A 21343-nucleotide genomic window follows, 5' to 3' on the forward strand; every position below is an offset into this window, starting at 1 on the left:
TTAGTGAAAGACCCCCTGAAAATAGGAGGATGTCTCCATGTGTCTAAAAAAAGTTTGAAAAGCATCGTATGGACAGGAAAACAAGAATGACTAAAAGCAATTAACAGGTAACATCCACTTACTTAGCAACAGCTAGCTACCAAAGAGGCCAACGATGAAAGAGGGACAGAAGTACTGGGGTATTCTAAGCACGACCTCTCCTTCCAGAAAAAAAGATAGGAAAAAAAAAAAATCTCGAAGAGATACTCCTATGAAGTATAACGTTCAGAAGCCATAATATTCAGAAAGAAAAAAAAAAAAAAAGGAGCCAGAGGACAAGACACCATAAGAAAGGATGGTAATATCAATTATAACATTTTCTACAAAATAAGATGTGTCTTCTTTTTAGATAAATCCACAGAAATATCTTCATACTTGGTTGTTTGAAAAAAATGTCAACAAGCCAAAATTTCATTATAGGACACATCTGCTCGTGTGCCCTGTGCAGAAGTACTCGCCTACACTCCTAACAGCCCTAACTCCCGGACTGAAAGCTTACTTACGCATTTTAAAATGTCGTCCATGGGCTAAAGGTGTCCAAATGGTAATATCTGTTGCCACTGGGCAAAACAAACAAAACGTACACTGTGTCTACAGAAGAAGATGTAGGGAAGTTCTGTTTTGTTCTGTTTTTTAATCCGCAGCCCACCTCAGAATTTCAGTGGCAGTCAATTCAAGGTATAAAATGGTTAGACCCCAGATCACAGACCACTGACTGATGGCCTCCTAATACATTTCTGTAAATGGACACTTGAGGATAGCAATGCGGACTGAAAGGGTAATGGCTGTCCTGCTCTGTCACATTACAGGGGTGACATTATATGACTCTCGCTGGCATCATTCCTTTTGGCTGAGTAAAGATGCAAGTTCTCCTACTTTTTTAACTTTGACCCAAACGACCCAGAGGGAATGAAGAAACACTCTATACAGATTGGAAACCATATTGCTATTTATGTGGGAATATTTCAAAGCCTATTGATAATTCCTTTGTTAGCACGGATGTGTTAAGGTCTGTGCTCATGAAATCCCTTTGCCACCTTGTACTGTATTTCATTACCATCACTTACAAAATTCATCCATAAAACGTTTTAAAATGGGAAACGGGAAAGGAGAAACCCTGGTAGGTAAGACATAAGCGATACCTCACATTTCCAGAATAAGTACAGAATTATGACTGGTCGCCTTAAAAAAAACTTGTGGGGAGGGGGAGGGTGTAGGGAGAAGGGGTAAATAAAACATCATTACCCTCCTTGGGTAATATGCATTAAATTCGTCTCCGATACGCCGCAACTCTTGTGCAATCCATATCTCCGGGCGCATATCTGCGGGTACAGCCTGAGGCTGCCTCATGGAAGCTGCATCAGAACAAACAGAACAAAAATCACATGGTTTTCCATAAATCAGTTAGCAAGTTCCAAAGGCAACTTTCTAGAAGCAAGCCCATCTCACACACTCCGTTTCGTTTTGTTCTGGGAATCTCCCTAACTTCCAGGACTATGCACTAGATTATGGCGGTAAGGTCTGCCACATAAACTTGGTTATGAAGAATAACGGACAAAGAGCAACTTACTTTTTTAAAACTGGAGACTCAGAACTGCAAAGTTAAAAAAAATATCCTGGCCAATTAATTACATGTTCCCATTTCAAGAAGATACACGAAGACAAAAATGGTACGATCAATATCACCAAAAAAAAAAAAAAAAAAATTCATACTTGAAACACAAAACATAAAAATTTAGGCTGTCAGTAAATACTTTGATCTTACACAAGGTAGAATTCCTAGGGAAATTTCAAACATCACGGAGAGATACGAAAGTAGAGATACGAAATGAAACGGTTGTCCTATTTAAAGCAAAATATGGGAAAACCTGAGAAACAGCAGGCTACCTACCTGAATGAGCTCGTTTCCACAGAAGGAGGTGACAAGGAGGTGATGAGACAGCCTTTGTAAATACTAGCATGTGGTCAGATTAAAGCATAAATACGTGTTTTGTCTCAATATTAATGCAGCCAGTAAAGGTGGATTCAAGTCTGCAAACACCACATGGGGAGAGGAAACGTTTTGGGTGAAGGAGCAAAGGCATTTTCGAAAGAAGAAAAAAGAGGGACTTGGCCTCTTCATCAAGTTGTCACTAACATTCACACCCAGTCCGCTCAACTGTTAATGAAACCATTTGAAGCCATGACGGGGAGCGAAAATGGGAGTCATCAAAAGATCCCACCATGCACCAGGAAGATGGCATTCTCCATACTCGGAAAAGACCGGCTCAGTGATGCAACTGGGGAAAAGAGACGAGGCTCTTGGGTTTGTGACTTAACTTACTGAGAAAACAGGCACACTACTCACAATCTAACACGGATGTTATGTCCTAACCCTGGGAAAATATTCAAAAGCCTGCAATAATCAGATTTTGCCATGCCATACATGTGGCTTTCTGTGTTGTGTTTTTATAAAAATATTTTACATTCTGGGTTTCTGAATTTTACCGTTTTAAGTAAAAGTGATGGGGATTCATAGGTCTGTAAAAGCACGGAAAAGTGCACTCTGAAAAAATGTAAAAAACTGAGTTTTTACCAGGTCTTCTCAAAACTTTTGTCCCATCTTCTTTGTCCCCCCCAACCCCCACCCAAATGCAACAATGACCTCACAAAGAGCGAGTGCCTGAGAAGCTGGGCACTAGGGTGTGTGTGTGTGTGTGTGTGTGTGTGTGTGTGTGTGTGTCTGAAGAAGAGCACAGAATCATCTGTGCTCTGTGAATAAACCAAGGGAAGACTCCTAAAGAAAGCCCTAGGGGCAAACACGAAGGCTGACCACAGAGAAACTTTTAGGAGAAGTCAGGCATGTCCCCTGAATACACCTGCAACCACATTAAAAACTACTTTGGCTGTATCTTTGCCACACAAATATTTTTATCATTACTCTGTAAAAGCCTATTAAAATTAAGTTCCATTTAAATGGCTTAAAACTGGCAAAACCCAAAATTTCAGGGTGGATGTAATGCCAGGTGGTAATGTAACAGTCTACTCCCTTTTTGGGGGTTTATAACACTTTAAGGATTTTACTCTATCAGAGGTACCCGATCGTTACTATTCTTTTCATACTGTCAGCAATCAAGTATTTTTTCCCCTAACTTCAGAAGCTGTTAAAAAGGTCAACTCACCCCCGAGGGAAAGGAAATCTCTTTTCTTCGAGTGCCGACTACACAGCAGAGCCTGCAATGTTTCATGTGAGCTGTGTCATGCAATCCTCTTACCCGGCCCTACAGGGGGAGACACCTGCCCCCATACACAGGCGACCAGACCAGCAAGCAAGACGCCTCATGGCCACTTAACAGCTACCACCCCACCCCTCCTCTGGGCTTCAAAGCCCCACTGGTTTCTTACTGTACAAGCCTCTCTTTACGAGAGTAATCTGCTTGCAGGGGCACCTGTCTATGGCTCAGTCAGTGGAGCATGTGAGTCTTGATCTGGGGGTTGGGAGTTCGAGCCCCATGCTGGGTGTAGAGTTTGCTTAAAAATAAAATTAAGAGTTCAAAAAAGGGCAATCTGCTTTCAAACCTAGAGTCAGAAGTGAAGAAAATACCAATTATCCAAAAAAAAAAAAAAAAAAAGTGTGAAATATAGGTTATATGTCTTATAAAGATGGTAGGTCAAAACTGTTGGCAAGTTACCCAATGTTTAATAAATCAAGCTGTTCGCGAACATACCCAACAAATACGAATGCCCGTATGCTAGGCACCATTCTCGGAGGTGCTCTGGGTACAGCAACCAAACAGGCCAACCCTTGCTCCTGTGGAATTTACATTTTTGTGGATTAAATTTCAACATTTATTACTTCTTTTAATGTTTATTTTGAGAGAGAGAGAGAGAGAGAGAGGAGAGAGGAGAGAGGAGAGAGGAGAGAGAGAGAGAGAGAGAGAGAGAAAGAGTGTGAGCTGGGAAGGGGCAGAGAGGGGAGAGACAGAATCCCAAGCAGGCTCCGTGCTGCCAGCACAGAGCCCGATGTGGGGCTCAATCCCACGAACCATGAGGTTAAGACCTGAGCTGTGATCAAGAGCTAGACGCTTAACCAACTGAGCCACCCAGGCACCCCTCCATTTCAGCATTTAAATGTTAAGTTTCTCTGGACACAGACACTTTTAAGTAAACTTTATACTTATTACAACATGAAACAGAAGTAACTCCCCTGGTTAATTTCCCCCAACCCGAAGATGACACCTACTGCATTCTATTTAACGCCCTTACTACCCGTGTGGTTTAGAAGGTTCTGCCTGGCTGATGCTTGGGCTGGTGACCATCAAAGGAGCCAATTTGTGTCAGAAGTCGGCTTATCATCAAACTAGCACCTGGCCAGCAGCAAAGAAAGAAATCTGGAACCTTGGTGGCCAAGTCTAACTTGTTCACCTTAGAGATAACTGCTCTGCTATATTTTGGGGAAGGAAGCAAAGAAGGTAAGTAGATGTTTCTTCTATGGAAAAGAAAATTTCAGTAGCTCAGATAAACGTATAGACACAAACATACCCTCGAGGTGTGTGGCAATGAGATACAGAGGGTAGGTGTGTCTATGGGAGGCCCCGGAGGCCACAGCCCTTATAGGTTCCCTACACAACTCTGGTGCAGATGCTCCACAGACTAGACCCTGAGAAAACTGAGCAACGGGTAAGAAACCACAGGGAGGTCCTGGAGGCAGAAGTAACCGAAGATTATGGATCAGACCAGGGTAAGTTAAGCATGCACTAACTGGCCAGAACAACAGATTAGTAAGAGAGCTATCTAACTGTAGTTAGGTGTATTTTTTTTTTTAACATTTATTTATTTTTGAGAAAACATGAGTCGGGGAGGAACAGAGGGAGGGGGGAGACAGAATCCGAAGCAGGCTCCAGGCTCCGAGCTGTCAGCACAGAGCCCTACGTAGGGCACAAACCCCCGAACCGTGAGATCATGACCTGAGTGGAAGTCGGATGCTTAATCAACTAAGCCACTCAGGTGCCCTATGTGTATTTTTTTTTAAGTTGACTTAGAACAGTAACAATAGGGTATAATTCAATAATAGCAATATAATTTAACTATTGCCAAGGAGACTGATCCGCCTGGGCTACTCTAACACAGCATGTGTCACCATTTGGCTTTTAAAAAAAACTGGCAGTGTTTGTTTTTGTTCCTTGCACCTATAAATCTAAAATTAATGACCATCACTCGTCCTGCAATAAAACCTACCTAACATGTACACAGAATAGACCGTTACTATACTAAGATTATTTAAGACAGAAATCCTATTTTGAATATTTTAAAAGGCATTGTATTTCTGTATTTTAAAAGGGTAGTCTTTTTCAAAAATTTTTTATTAATTCATTCATTTATTTAAAGAGAGCCAGAACACGCACATGCTCATATAGGGGAGGGGCAAAGAGGGAAGGAGAGAGAAATTCCCAAGCAGGTTCTGCACTGTCCACAAGGAGCTCCATGCGGGGCTCGAACTCACGGAACAGCGAGATCACGACCTGAGCTGAAATGAACAGCCGGACACTTAACCGACCGAACCACCCAGGTGCCCCTAAAAGGGTAGTCTTAATCTCAGTTAACAGAGCGCAGTTTTCCAATATAAATTTCAAAGATTATTTTTGAAGTGACAAAAATATCTTTCTTTGGGGGGGGCGGTAGAAGAAGCTTTTCTTAATTTCATCACTGGTTTAATCTTAGTGACTGTCACAATTGGTCTGTTACACGAGAACCCACCAGAACGAAAGAATGGGGTCTGGCTGACCCCAGAGAATTGGTTTGTTAGCCCTACGGCAGTGCTGGTCAGAGCTCAAATTAATTTGCTTAATTCTGTGCTACCGGCACCCTGAGCATGAACCACCACAATGAAGAGATCCACAGTATGGTCTTCCAAAGATGCCCCTGGAGCAGGTGGGGCTTGGGGGCAGGGAGTAACTCAGAAAACATGCTGCTCTACCCCCACTCTCCTAATCCTATCCACTTACTGACCTGACTATTCCCATTATAGTAAGATGGTCCGCCTATGAAAAAGATAACTTACATTTACATTTCTAGTCTATAGTATCGAGGATAAATATTTTACTTTCCCATGTGCGTCGTGCTTCGCAACTATAAATGTTGATAGCTGATCAATCAAATGGGTCTTTATTTGAAACAAAAACTCTTAGTGCTAGTTAAGAAGATAAAAATTTTAACTTCTAGGGCAATTGTACATGAACATAAAAAATTCTCCAAAGGGGAAATTCTGGTGAGGTGTTATTTTTTTTTTTAAACAATTTTTTTAATGTTTATTTTTGACAGAGAGAGAGAGAGAGAGAGAGAGAGAGAGACAGACAGAGCATGAGTGGGGGAGGGGCAGAGAGAGAGGGAGACACAGAATCCGAAGCAGGCTCCAGGCTCCGAGCTGTCAGCACAGAGCCCGACGTGGGACTCGAACTCACGAACCGTGAGATCATGACCTGGGCCGAAGTCGGACGCTCAACCGACTGAGCCATACAGGCGCCCCTGGTGAGGTGTATTTTTGCCTACAGAAAATGTAGTTTCAGCATTTAAGAAATCATTTCACTCCATAAGCCTGGCACTAATTTAGGGGGGAAAAAAGCAGAATACAGTATGCACTGGATCTTAATGTAAAGCCACCCCACAGCTGTTACCTAAAGCCCATGAAAAGCCAGCTCAAATCCTACAAGCACCAGACTGAGCTGGGGGGGAACCTGCTAGGTCCAGATTTTCTAACCAAAGCCACTAATCAAAAATAATGCAGTTGTGTCACACACAAGCCATTCTGTCGAAAGTATGAGAGGTTAGCTGAGTTTTCATCAAAACTCTTAGAAATTATTTTTTGCAATCCAGAATTTCCTGGTAACATCACTTCCTACAGAAAAAATGCTGAGGTAGTATTAATTCATTTTTCTATACCAGTGTGGGGACGGTGGGGTGGGGTGGGGTGGGATGGGAAGGAGGACATGTTTTAATGTCAAAGAACTTTGTGTTGCGAAAAGACGGGTGTTACTTCATTAACAGACCGTTCCCGTTCAGTTACAGAACATTTTCCAACCCATATGGTAATTTCAAGTTCAGCAATTGAAAAAATTGATGTGGTGGTTAAGTGGCTGATAGTGAAATCAGGCTGGGGCTTTCGGAAAGGGCTTTCTGTAGCACTGCCAGCTAGGGTGGGAAAATGAAAAAAAAAAAAAAAAAAAGGAAAAAGAAAAGAAAACGATTGTCAATTCATAATGCGCGCAGCACCAGCCCAACCACACCTCCTGAATTTTCCTGAACACCCAAGTGCCTCCACCCCGGTTATCAATGGCAGGTGCTCAAAGGAACAGTGACCCCATCACAAGGCCAATGCTGCTCTTTCTACACCCAGCTGACTTCCTCTGTGAGGGTGGAACTGAGAAGCCCTGCTGAGTGGGGCACACACGCGTGCCGTCCACTGCGCGTACCGTGTGCGTTTCTACCGTGTGCTGTAAAACACAGCATACACGTGCGCGCACGTGACCGCGGCCTCCTGCCCGGGGGCAGGACTGGTCCGGGTCCCACTTCTGAGAGGCGGTCGCTATTTTAGTTCCCGGCGTGTCGCTACGGGCTTTTCAAGTGTGGAACCAGAATTAAAATTCATGGCAACACTTCACACTATCCTGTCTTCAGATGTCCAGTAATCCACAAATACTTGGGCAGAATCAAGATGAGCCTTTATAGTAGTCAGCGTGAATTAAGCACTGAGTGTGTATTCAACTCACTGCTGAGAAAGGATTTCTCAGTCTCTAAAGGGATGGCTATGGAACGGGTGACTTTGAGGAAATGATCATTTTAAACACACAACAGGTCACACTTAAGCGCACGTTTTGCCCGGCACTTACCGGGGACCGTGGGGCCCTTCCTCTAGACACCTCAGGGTCATCCATCTTTATTTATTTCCCCAAGGAGAGTCTAATTTAACCAAAGCCATAAAGGACCCCCTAAAGGACCATTCCTCTGTAGGCACTGAAACCAGTGCCAAACATCCAGTGATGTCCACAGGAAGCACTGCCTTTGCAGGTGGCCACCCTGAAGCTCAACATTCATTTTGGGGAAATAAAAATCCTGGGATGTTAATTCAACCCAACAGTCTCCTTATTTAAACGCGTATCTTCAGAAATATCAAGGCACAGTGATCCACAGCTTACAAGAGGGAAAAAGGAAAACAGCCTGCCAGCCTGCTAAGAGTTCCTTAGGAAACCCACCCGAGTGATCAGGCTGTCCCACCTGCCCCAGGATTCCCAGGTGGCCACAGGGGAAAAGACAACTACCATTCTGGTAAGTTTTGCTGCAGAAAATGCTATCAGAATCGCCTTCAGAAACTGATGATTCTCGGAAACTGAGCTAGAGACCAATTTCACCACGTGCACACGCACATGGGCCTGTTTCTCTCTTGCATCGCTTTATTTGTTGGTAAACTTGCATCAATTCCACTGAGCCACTGGAGAATAATGAGAGCAATTAGAAATGGAACACAGTGATCATAGTTAGCATCAGTGCTCAGAAAGTTCCTCCATCTGTTCTCCCCTGGTACACATCGGTGTCGAGCCTGGGCGGTCGCATGAATTCAAGACAGAGCTTTGCAAACAGCTGCTGGGATATACCACCGCAAGTAATGAAGCTCATGAGAGGAAGCCAGTGTTTTATACCCACTCCTTTCAGTGGGTGGTGCCCACGCTTTTACGTGGCCTTGAGTAAGAAAGTCAAAACAAGCTGCTTTGATCCATTTCCAGTCTGACCATTCGGAAACTGCCAGTAAACCAAGGCTGCGTCGTTGGACAGAAGTCTGGAAACCGGCATTCATAATCTTTCCCTGTCTACCATTAGGCTTCAGCCAATGAAGTTTCAATCTAAGGCATTAAGACCGATGTGTGATGTGTGTTGTGCCTTTTCACTCATTTACTATGCAACATCAGGAGACCCAGTTCCCCAGCTCACCTGAGCTACACCCTCCTGCCCCGCCCACCATATTTACATCTTTACTAGAAGCCAGTGATGTGCTGGGAGCAAACGCAGACTGAGTTCTCAGGTCTATGTCCGGGGTCATACCTGCTAGCTCTCAGCCACAGCAGAAGCCCAGCATCTCAGGCAGGTGGGACGCTTGGGTACAGGGGCCGTCTGCGACACGATGCCAGGTCACCTGCCCTGTGTGCCCACTGCCTGGCAGAGCTGACATGCTTTGTCCCGAGGCAGTGCGGTCTTCACTGAAGGGCATTGTGTGCTACAAAGATTTTCCTTAGAGGGAGCTGAACCTTTCCACCCCCATTCTCAATCTAACACGTCTCCTGGGCCTATAAAGATAATCTATAATCACTCTCAATCGTCACCCCTCTTTTGAAGTCACCACATGCCCCAAACCTGGTCCTAAACCAGTTCCTTCCATGTGCCTTTTTTTTTTTTAAGTTTATTTATTTCTTTTGAGAGAAAGAGCACATGCAGGGGAGGGGCAGAGAGAGGGAATCCCAAGCAGGCTCCGTACTGTCAGCGTGGAGCCCAACACGGGGCTTGAACTCACAAACCATGAGATCATGACCTGAGCCGAAACCGAGTCGGAGGCTTAACTGACTGAGCCGCCCAGGCGCCCCCTTCCACGTGACTCGGGAAGACCCACCATGACCACCCTGGTCCCCTTGGTGCGCTCCTGAAACGTGCTGCCCTGAGCAGTGGGTGGTGGAGGACTGTACTAGGGATGACGACCAGGGGCAGACACAGGACACTGCTCTCTGCTTTCCCTCCACTGACCCTAGCCACACCAAGTCTCTGCACAGCTGCAGCTCTATTTCTATAGCTTAAATTTCTTTCAGAGGATTACAGAGGATTGGACTGTGCCATCCTATTTTGAAAAACAAATAAAAATAACCCCCAAACTAAGTAGAGTCAAACAGAGAGCAGTTCTGAGCTTGCTTTAAGACAGAGACATAAACCCTATGTCCCTTCTACTGATAGTGTATGCAATTTTCTATCCAGTTTATTCCACCATTTACTCCATCACAACTATGAAGAAAAAGTGTTTTTCAGAGACCTTTTAAAAGGAACGTACAGGGGCGCCTGGGTGGCTCAGTCGGTTAAGCGTCCGACTTCAGCCCAGGTCATGATCTCGCGGTCCGTGAGTTCGAGCCCCGTGTCGGGCTCTGTGCTGGAGCCTGTTTCGGATTCTGTGCCTCCCTCTCTCTCTGACCCTCCCCCGTTCATGCTCTGTCTCTCTCTGTCTCAAAAATAAACGTTAAAAAAAAAAAAATTAAAAAAAAAAAAAAAGGAACGTACAACTCCACACATTAGTTCACTAAGGAAAAAAGTGTTAAAAACTTTTTTCAAGTTACTACATTTTGGTGCCATACATTAATTTGGTACCGTTCCTTAAGAAGGAAATGTTAAAAACAATTTGAAGTTACTACCTTTCAGTAACTTAAAAGTTATTCCCAGCCAAAAATCTCATCTCAGGGAGGAAATGAAAATTTAAACCACAAATATAAAAATTCCTGACTACAGAGTAAGTGTGGCTTCCTTTACGAAATTTAACACTGGCACCAGGAAACAGGTGACAAAAATCTCTTCTAATTCACATTAAGGCCTGAAAGTCACTGTATTTCATCTCAGTGATAGCGAACACCAAGACCTGGGGCAAAAACAGAGGCCTAAGAAGCGCCATGTTAAGCAGTTTTCATCAAAACACACAAAGGTCTATCAATCTCATTCACGCAGTTAGGATTTATCACAGCTATACACAAAGTGAAACACTAACCTGTTAGCAGAGATGTACGGGCAGTGGTGACACAGCAGAAGTCTGAGGCACCCTGAAAGCGTCTCACTTAACACAAATGCACGAAAGGGAGCCGCCTCTTTTCACCTTGCATCATAGGAGAAGAGAGACAAACTTTACACCTGAATCCCAGGCCCTCTTTTGTGTAATCACAAAGATGTAATCGTTGAGCGTGGACATTTAATGGTTAAAAATCTGTCCTTAAAACCCAGATCTGTCACAGTCAGGCTGTCTGGCTCCTCCCTAGAAAACTCACAAAGCTTGTGCGTCTTGACTGAGCACACACACACTGATGCTGAAGGCAGGGTATTCCACCTCTAAGGGACACAGGAGAACACAGGCCCCACAGCTTTGTGTAGGAAACACGGTAAGAAAGAGAAATGCTATGAGAATTTACCGCTGCATATAAAAGAAGAATACCGGAAGGCCCAAGCCAGCGGAACCCCAGAGTGGTACCGTGCATGGTGGATGAGGACGACGGTTTGAGCCTCAAGTTCCTTCCTCCACTGACCAGCCCGCACTAACACTCAAGACACCATATAACTTGTGCACCACTGAGCAGTTGTGCTGAGGGAGAACCCCAGGCCTCGCCTGTAAACCATACAAATGTTACGGAAGTAAGTGTGCCGTGTCCTCCCACACGGGAAAAGCACGGAAGCTAGTGTCACCAGTGGTGCAAGCCCAAGCCTAAGTTGTGTGCAATTCTGTGCCGAAAGACCATCAGGTCTGGTGGTTTTTGAAGCTCTTAGGTCTGTTCTGGTTCACACATTCTTCCTCTTCCTCCCCAGTACCTGTTACCCCTCGGGGGTGGACATGGCTGCCGGCCCAGCTCTGATGCTTGACGCGCTCATCAATGGGGCAAAACGGTTTGGCCACCCCTGTGCTTAGAAGCCCCTGTGCAATACAGATTCAACTGGGGTTGTTCTAATTCAGCACAAGCCCCGCCCCCAGCCCGCCGACCACTATTGAATGGCTATGACACCCTTCTACGTCAAGAGAGGACACTGGTGCCCAGCCAGGTTGTGGGACGAGGCCCAGGGGCTGTAATGGGTCAGTGGAGGGATCAAGACTGGACTGGGTCGCCTTCTGTAACTTTCCACTCCCACACTTCATGACATACTATCAATAAAAAGAACTAGAAAGAAAACAAAGCTGGTATATATAATATGCCGGGCTTTCCTCACAAAAAACACAGTTCTAAGCTTTAAATAAGCACAATGGGAAAACCCAAGTGAAAAAAAAGAGGGAGTTGCGGGCATTCATATATTGCTTTAAATATTACTTGAATTCTCATTAAATCTACAAATATTTGGGCTCCTGCCATTATGCACCAAACTGTTTTCCTATGTTGATAACTTGTTTTAACTAGTTTAGTAGAACTTATGCTCAGGTGTAAGTAAAACTAAAGTCTAAATTCAAATACATAACTAACATAAGATATATCTAGAATTCATTTCTAGACTACTTTGTGTTGAGAAATTTCTCAAGAGATGCAAAAACAAACCAAAAAGAACCCAAGAAATCTGTTAGTCTGTCCTCTAACACACTTATTCCATAGAAAAGTTAACTCTCAATAAACTAAGGTTGACAAACTCAACTCATCTCATACACTTTCACAGACACACATCCATCAGTAAGAAAAAAGTAGGTCCTTTCTGCTGAAACCAGCTTTTTAAAAAAGTCTCAAATTACTCATTAAATCCACAAATTGGTTATATTAAAACACTTCAGTAGGGGCGCCTGGGTGGCTCAGTCAGTAAAGCATCCGACTTCAGCTCAGGTCATGATCTCATCTCACAGTTCGTGATTTGAGCCCCAGGTCGGGCTCTGTGCTGACAGCTCGGAGCCTGGAGCCTGCTTCAGATTGTGTCTCCCTCACTCTCTGCCCCTCCCCAGCTTGTGCGCGCGCGCGCTCTCTCTCTCTCTCTCTCTCTCTCAAAAATAAATAAATAAATAAATAAATAAATAAACAAACAAACAAACAAAAAAACACTTCAGTAAATGGAATAGGAAGAATGCTCTGGTCCAGGAACGGGACATGTTTAAGGGGAAAAAGAAAGTTCGCAGAGCAACTCATATAGTGGAGAATCATCATGTTGAACCTGTTTCTATTTGAACACATACACCCTTCTCAGAGTGAAATGACTGATTCCATTTTTTAAAAGATTTTAGCTTGAGGGGCACCTGGGAGGTTCAGTCGGTTAAGTGTCCCGACTCTTGATCTCGGCTCCGTTCATGATCTCGAAGTTTGCGGGATCAAGTCCCACACTGGGCTCTGCGCCGACCATGCGGAGCCTGCCTGGGATTCTCTCTCCTCTCCTCCCTCTGCCCCTCCCCTGCTCGCTCATGCTTTCTCAAAAATAAGCAAACATTAAAAAAATTTCTAGCTCTAAAGCCATCTTCACTCCTAAAGAAGGTCAACAAAGCCTAAATTAAAGCAAGCATCATGCACGGGGCAGAGAGTAAGTTATGAGTGCCAAATGCCCGAGTTCCCACATCCAACACTAGATGTGCCCTCAAACCCATTTGCAAATCCTGGGAGCTCTGTTTCTGAACAGGACAGATAATCCTGGTCTCAGGGTTGGAGACACAACCCATGCCATCAACTGGCCTGTGTCCTCTTTGGGTGCAGACATTAGAGAGAAGGGGAGACAGGCTTAGGATGTAACTCAAGCACGGACCCTGGTCTCACGCAGGCCCATGGGTACATGTGGCCCAGGAAGAACAGAAGACGACTGTCTGCAGGGGCTGGTTCTCTCCATCACTGGCTGAGATACAACTCTATTCACAAACCATGGGGATCTGCTTCAGGGTAGAGAACAGAGAAAATACCAAGTGAATTGGGGTTTCCCGGAGGACACTGGGATACCATACCCATTCTAAGCAAATACTTCAAACCCCGAAGGCACAGGCTCTTAACCAATGGAGCTTAAGCTCGCCCATCAGGGAAATGGTGGGTGCTCTAACTGTTGGCATTGGTCACCTCATAGCTCGTGAAGACAAGCTCTCAAGAAGCTTTCGTGATTCATTCACTCAGAAATAAAACCCAAAATTTAACAGCCAAAGGAGCATAAATTCCCTCAAAGGGAGAAAGAAAAAGCTGTTTTAAAACTTCTTAATTCTACACAGGCAACAAATATTTCTCATGTGAAACCAACAAGCAAAATACCTCATTTTGAAAACGTTTGCTTAACTTTTGACTGCAGGAAAAAGTAGTTCAGCCTATGCCTTGTCTCAAGACCTTCTTTCTCCAAAAACACTGAAGTCAAGTTTCTGCCAAGTGCAATGGGCCATCTCCCACAGGTGTACCTGATGCAGGCCCAGCTCAGACAGTGTGGTTTCCAGATGTCTCTCGACGGTCCAAAGATTTGCCAACCACGCCAAGGTTCTTTTCAGGGTGATGTGTGGGTCACGGGCAGGTTAGGGGTGATTCAGACCTCCCTTCCCCCACGCCCCACCAGGCAAGTTTCTAGAAAGGATCTTTTTTGCTTGTATGTTTGCTGTGGGACCTGAGGGACTTAGAATTACAGTAGCATTTCCAGATGAATTCACTTCCCTGTGAGTTTCCTAAACTCCTCAAACAGCTTCTTTCTACAGAAAGTAGGAGAGAATACTCATGACCATCACGCTTGCTGACCCGCCATGGCTGCAACGGGTCATTGAGGAGCAAGGAAAATTAGTGACTGAGGTCCCATCGGATGCTTTCCGGTAGCTTATGTGGAAGCTCCCCACGACCCCCAGTGGTGAGCCCTTCTGTCTTCATTTGATCGATGAGAAAACAAGCTCATCAGACAGAAAAACAGGTCTGCCAAGGTCCTCGGCGTGTCTGGGAACAGCTGGGGTTCCGTCTAGACCCTGCCCCAGCCTGACGTACGGCCCTGCAGGTGACACAGCAGTAGTCCACCGGTGCTGAAGCAAGCTGTGACCCCTCTGGACGGAGACGTTCACGATAAAAATACTTCGCTAAATAAAAAGCCGACCCCAGAAGAGTCTATTGGGGGCTAATGTCCATGCGGATTACTTGCGGTGGTGGGCCACAAGCCTGATGTTACCCAGATGAAACCTTTACCAACATAAGGGGCACGGTACTTAATACTGAGTCGTACGGGAAGATGAACGTGTCACGGTGACAAGCTGCCGGGGATGCCAAAAATGAAGATTAAAATTAAGACAAAATATAGCATACATATTGATTTATTCTATAATTTTTTTTTTTTACATTAATTGATTTTTGAGAGACAGAGTGAGACAGTGCGTGAGTGGGGCAGGGGCAGAGAGAGAGGAGACACAGAATCTGAAACAGGCTGTCAGCACAGAGTCCGATGCAGGGCCCGACCCCACAAACCGTGAGATCACGACTTGAGCTGAAGTCGGACGCTCAACCGACTGAGTCCCCCAGGCGCCCCGGATTTATTCTATTATAAATGCCAGTCGTGATTGTGCACGCTGTACAAAAAGGCACACAGATAAGACCACCGGACACTTGAATACAAAATATTTGCTTTTAACATTTTGATATATTTTCCTTCGAATCTGTTACACTTACGAACTTCTTAAACTCCACTGTCTGTGCCTCCCACAAAACTCCTATGCTAAACCTAATCTCCAGCGTGATGGTATTAGGCGACGGGGCCTTCAGGGGGTGATTACGTCATGTGTGGAGCCTTTATGAATGGGACCAGTGCCTTTATCTGAGGTCAGGGAGCTGGCCTGCTCTCTCTCCATCACGTGAGGACACAAGGGAAGGTGGCTATCTCTAAGTTTAGGAAGAGGGCCCTCCCATAGAGCTTGAGCATGCTAGCACCCTAATCTCAGACTTCCAGCTTCTAGAAGTGTGAGATCAATGTTTCCTGGTTAAGCCACCTAGTTGGTGCTATTTTTGTTACAGCAGCAAAGATAGACTAAAACACTACGATGTCCTCAACAACTTTGTAACCGTTTTTAACTTAACTTTATGCCAGAAGCATCTGCCACGTCATTCTTCTTCTTAATGTCGTTAGGATGACAGCACCACAGTCTGTCAGAAGGATGTGTAGTAGTTTAGAGATTTTCCCCAAACCATTAAGACAGTCAATAGTTTTTTTTGGGCTGGGATAAATAATGTCAGGATGAACAACCCCCCCTGTGCCCTCGGTACATGCATTTCGCCGAGTATTTCCTGCAAAAGAGAGGAATGTCAGGCTCTCTGCTCTGTGCCTGCAGAGCAGGGTCTGAGGGTGGGTGGGCGGCAGGGTGCTTAGAGCCCGGAGCACAGCGCGGGACCGAGTCCACAAGGTCTTACAGGACAGGTGTCTGGTCTGTGTCAATAGGACCTCCAGAGAGAAGGAAAGCAGTCTCGGGTCATGTGCCCTACCACGGGTCCTGGCCACTGACCAAGCAGAACAACTTGAGGACACTGAGCAGATGAGAAAGCAGCTAGACGTTTTGTCACATAGGGAGTATGTCGGAAGACGGAGGCTTCGTTCTCCACAGAAAGGAACGGAGGCAACTGGATTCCGGCGTGGGACATGGTGCGTGAGGCAGGGAGAGGTGGTGGTCCGTGGAGAGTCCCCTGCCCCAACACAGGCAGGGTGACCACAGACCAGGGGCACGAGGAGACCTGGGCACTGGGCAAGTGTTCGAATTCATTGGTTTAAAAATATGTCAGGAGGCAAGATATTAGACTGTCTAGCATCCAATTGGCAATTACATGCATTTCTTCGAATCTAATACCACAACACAAATCAATAGACTATCTCTTTTTGCCTGCCTTATAGTCCAATCATGCAGGACTACAGGGCTAGACCTTCTCCAATAAGGAGTTCCCCTCTGGCATGCGGAATCTGACTTGAGTCACCCATTTGGTTTTCAGGCAGTACATTTGAGAGAAGCAAGGTGTAGGTACACCTTACAGGCTCACCACCAGGATCACACGCAAGGCAGTTACAGCTATAGGGGCACCGTAGTTATTATCTGAAAACAATGGCTGGGACTATTGCCCAATCCCCTCTCAACTCTATTATCCCATAGGGTAAAAACAGAGGGTGTAAGAGGTGACAGCCAAAATGCCGAGTAGTACTTTGCAATCAGAACCAATCAATACCTATCATAAATATTTAGTTAAAAGAAGATACAGGGGAGCCTGAGCGGCTCAGCTGGTTAAGTGGCCGACTTCAGCTCAGGTCATGATCTCATGGTTCGTGGGTTTGAGCCCCATGTCAGGCGCTGGGCCAACAGCTCAGAGGCTGGAGCTGCTTTGCGTTCTGTGTCTCCCTCTCTCTCTGCCCCTCCTCCACTTGTGCTCTGTCTCTCTCCCTTCTCTCTCTCAAAAATAAACACACATTAAAAAAAAAAAAAAAGAGATTTCTAGTGCCATCAAGATAGGGTCGCCCCACCCATTCCCCCAAGTCCAACCTCGTGCTACTAAAAGCCCTAGGGAGAACACAACAGACAAGAAAATGCTAGGGGCACCTGGGTGGCTCAGCCAGTTGAGCGTCTGACTCTTGCTTTTGGCTCAGGTCATGATCTCATGGTTCATGAGATCAAGCCCAAGTCAGGCTCTGTGCCGACAGTGTGGAGCCTGCTTCAGATTCTCTCCCTCTCTCTCTGCCCCTCTCCTGTTTTTTCTCTCAAAATAAATAAATAAGCATTAATTTTTTTTTTTTTTGAGAAAGAAAGTGAGCATGGATGTGAGGTGCAGAGAAAGAGGGGGAGAGAGAATCCGACATGGTGCTTGAACTCACAAACATGAGATCAAGACCTGAGCTGAAATTCAGAGTCGGACACTTAACCGACTGAGCCACCTGGGCACCCCGAAACTTTTTTTTTTAAATACCGAAAGGGGAAAGAAAAAGGTAGGCTGCCTGGGGACCCCGGGACTCGGGGAATGACATGGCAGAGAGGTCCCCAGCTTCCTCACCATTTTCCATATATCCTGGACAGGGTGCCGCAGAGGGTCTCCAATGGTCACAGACGCAAAGAGCTCCCGGGGAAGTGAGTTCTCCCCAGCTAAAGCACTGGGGAAAGGGCGGCCTTGCAACAGAAAACCCCTTGGCAACACCTGCCCTACCCCAGCTGACCACCACGTGCCGCAGTGTGGGCATGGCCAAGCCAGGGGTGGATCATCCACCCATCCCCTGCTCGGTGGGAGGTGTTCGTGCTCTGATCCCATCCCCAGCTTGTGTCCGCAGGCGAAAGGGGAGCTGAGCTGCCAACCTCTGCCTGGCACAAGCAGGCGGGGCCGATCCCGCTGCCCTGCCAGAGGGGTGCTGGGGAAATCACGTGGGTAGCTCTCTCGTCCCTGGCCAGTGGAAGCAGATCATGTTCACTCCCCTTCCAGGGTAGCGCTGGTGGGGCCCAGCAGCAAGCTGGCCCCCCACTAAGCAGCGAGGAGGTGGCACGTGGCAGGTCAGTTGCCACTGCTCGCGCGCGCGCACATACACACACACACACACACACACACACGTGCGCGCACGGGCACGTTACCCTCTATCTGCAGGCCCAGTAACAAGCTGGGCCTTCACCCGCACCAAGTGTCAGTGAGCAATGAGAGAACAAGTCAGGGCAAGTCAGCACATCACTTCCCCCACCACTGGTTAGGGGAAGGCCCAGCGGGGAGCTGAGCAGGTAGGAGACTGAACGAGGTGGTAGGAAACAGGGCTGGCGGCCCATAGGTTTTCCTCACCCTAGTCTTGGGAGTCTGTGAGACCCAGTGGGTCACTGGGCCTCCACTCTGCCCTGACATGAAGGAGAATGATCGGGAACTCATACCCAGCATCATGCAGGAAACAGGGTGGCGGGAGGCAGGGCTGGTATTCTACCCCTCACCTGCACTCTGGCGGCAACGAGGAGGCGAGAGGAGCTGAGCTTTAGTCTCCACCCTGCAGGAGTCGAGCTGGGAGCCAGCCCTCCACCACTTCCCCCTCCCAGGGGTCAGCAGGGGCTGCGGGGAACCAAGCATACACCCCCAAGTGAACTCAACAGAGCCACGTGATTTGGAGTACCACTTTTGCCGGGAAGTATCAGCAAGGCCAAAGAAGGATCTGAGCTTGCACCTCACCTGGTGGGAAGCAAGCAAAAATTTTAGAATTGAAAAATGCAACAAAGAGGGGGGGAAAAAAGAAACCCTAAACTTCACTGGCTGGGCCAAGTATTAGAGTGGGGAACAGCAGGCCACAGAATCAGAGGACACCAGGCTAGGTCCACAGAATTCACTCAGTCCAAAAAGAGAACACAGAATGAAAACTAAGAGTCTCAGGGATCTGCGAGACCACCACGAAAATACACTTTTGTCATCAGAGTTCCAAAAGAGAGGAGGCACTGAGAAAATATTCAGAGACATAACGGCTGAAAACTTCCCCAACTTGGCACAAAACCTACAACCACAAATGTAACCAACTGAGTGAACATCAAAAAGGATAAACGCAGAGAAATCTAAGACGCATAATTAAACTTCTGGAGACGAAGAAACAAAAAACCCTCAGAAGCTGCCAGATGGAAAGGACTTGTTACTTCTAGGAGAGTATCTGAATGATGGCAGACTTCTCATCCGAAACGATGAGAGCCAGAAGGGAGGGGCATGTCTTTCAAGTTCAGGAAAAAACCAAAACCAACCAACCAACCACCACCAGGGACTGTGAATTCTATGGCCACTGAAAACAGCCTTCTGGAATGAAGGGAAAACGCAGACTCTCTCAAACGCAGGACTGAAGGATTGTTGCTAGCAGGCCTACTGTTAAGAAATGACTAAACAGGGGCGCCTGGGTGGGGCAGTCGGTTAAGCGTCCGACTTCAGCCAGGTCACGATCTCGCGGAACGTGAGTTCGAGCCCCGCGTCGGGCTCTGGGCTGATGGCTCAGAGCCTGGAGCCTGTTTCCGATTCTGTGTCTCCCTCTCTCTCTGCCCCTTGCCCGTTCATGCTCTGTCTCTCTCTGTCCCAAAAATAAATAAACGTTGAAAAAAAAATTTTTTTTAAAAAAGAAATGACTAAACAAAGTCCTCTGAACAGAAAGGGAGAAACAGGAGGCTAGAACTTCAGAAAGGAAGAATACTGAAATGGGGAAAAGATAGGGGTGAATATAATAACCTAGCCTATTTTCCAAGAGCTTAAGGTATATTTGATGGCTGAAGCAAAAAATGTGATGCCACCAGATATGGTATTCAATGTACACAGAGGAAAGGTTTAATTTTTTTTTTTTTAACGTTTATTCATTTTTTGAGAGACAGAGAGAGACAGAGCATGAGCAGGGGAGGGGCAGAGAGAGGGAGGGAGACCCAGAATCCGAAGCAGGCTCCAAGCTCTGAGCTGTCAGCACAGAGCCCGACGTGGGACTTGAACTCACGAGCGGTAAGATCATGACCTGAGCTGAAGTCAGATGCTTAACTGACTGAGCCACCCAGGTGCCCCACAGAGGAAATTTTTAAGACAATTACATTTGAGGGGTGCCTGTCTGGCTCAGTCAGTTAAACATCTGACTTCAACCCAGGTTATGATCTCATGGTTCATGGGTTCGAGCCCCACCTCAGGCTCTGTGCTGACAGCTCAGAGCCTGGAGCCTGCTTCAGATTCTGTTTCTCCTCTCTCTCTGCCCCACCCCCACTTGTGCTGTCTCTCTCTCTCTCTCTCTCAAAAATAAACATTAAAAAATTAAAGGGGCGCCTGGGTGGCGCAGTTGGTTAAGCGTCCGACTTCAGCCAGGTCACGATCTCGCGGTCCGTGAGTTCGAGCCCCGCGTCAGGCTCTGGGCTGATGGCTCGGAGCCTGGAGCCTGTCTCCGATTCTGTGTCTCCCTCTCTCTCTGCCCCTCGCCCGTTCATGCTCTGTCTCTCTCTGTCCCAAAAATAAATAAAAACGTTGGAAAAAATAAATAAATAAAAAAAAAAATTAAAAAATTAAAAAAAAAAGACAATTATATTTGAAAAGTGGGACATGTAAAGGGATCTCAATGGATGTAAGGTGTCTACACTGCAGATGAAATAAAAAACATTGATACCATTGATGCCAATAGATCATAACAAATTACATCTGTATAACTGCACAATCACTAAGGACATTATTCTAAACAATGTATTTAAAAACAAGGGCACCTAGCTGGCTCAGTCTGTGGAGCATATGACTCCTGATCTCAAGGTTGTGAGTTTGAGCACCATGATGGGTACAGTGATTACTTAAGAAAAAAAAAAAAAAAACTTAGAAACAAAGAACACTAGAAATAAATCAAGATGGAATCCTAAAAAAATGCTCAAATAACCCACAGTAAGATTTACTTATTTTGACTTATTTAATTTTTTATTTTCAAAGTTTATTTATTTTTGGGAGGGAGGTGCAGAGAGAGAGTTACAGAGGGAGAATCCCAAGAAGGCCCCGCACTGTCAGCACAGAGCCTGAAGTGGGGCTCAAACTCACACATCATAAGATCATGACCTGAGCCCAAATAGTCAGATGCTTAACCAACTGAGCCACCCAAGGGGCTCCCACAGCAAGGTTAAAAAAAAACAAAAAAACCCCAACAACAACAACAAAACAAACACACATAGGAACAG

At 46.0% G+C, this 21343-nt stretch overlaps 1 protein-coding gene across 17 annotated transcripts in view; it reads right to left on the reverse strand.

The window, feature by feature from the left end:
• The window catches only part of BCL2L11 (BCL2 like 11), a 50006-nt gene that overhangs the window by 15654 nt on the left and 13009 nt on the right, over positions 1–21343 (reverse strand). For 11 of the 17 annotated variants that reach the window (XM_006930307.5, XM_045054580.1, XM_045054584.1 and 8 more), the window contains one exon: positions 1285–1394. The exons of 2 other annotated variants lie outside the window; for them this stretch is intronic. In XM_006930307.5, the coding sequence (XP_006930369.1) occupies positions 1285–1394 (110 nt within the window). Of the gene's footprint in view, positions 1–1284; positions 1395–10804; positions 10910–21343 lie in introns of those variants that run through there. 4 more of the 17 variants (XR_006595770.1, XR_006595769.1, XR_006595767.1 and 1 more) reach the window with 1 other exon arrangement.

This window comes from Felis catus, chromosome A3 (genome assembly GCF_018350175.1).
Source record: "Felis catus isolate Fca126 chromosome A3, F.catus_Fca126_mat1.0, whole genome shotgun sequence".
NCBI classification, from domain to species: domain Eukaryota; kingdom Metazoa; phylum Chordata; class Mammalia; order Carnivora; family Felidae; genus Felis; species Felis catus.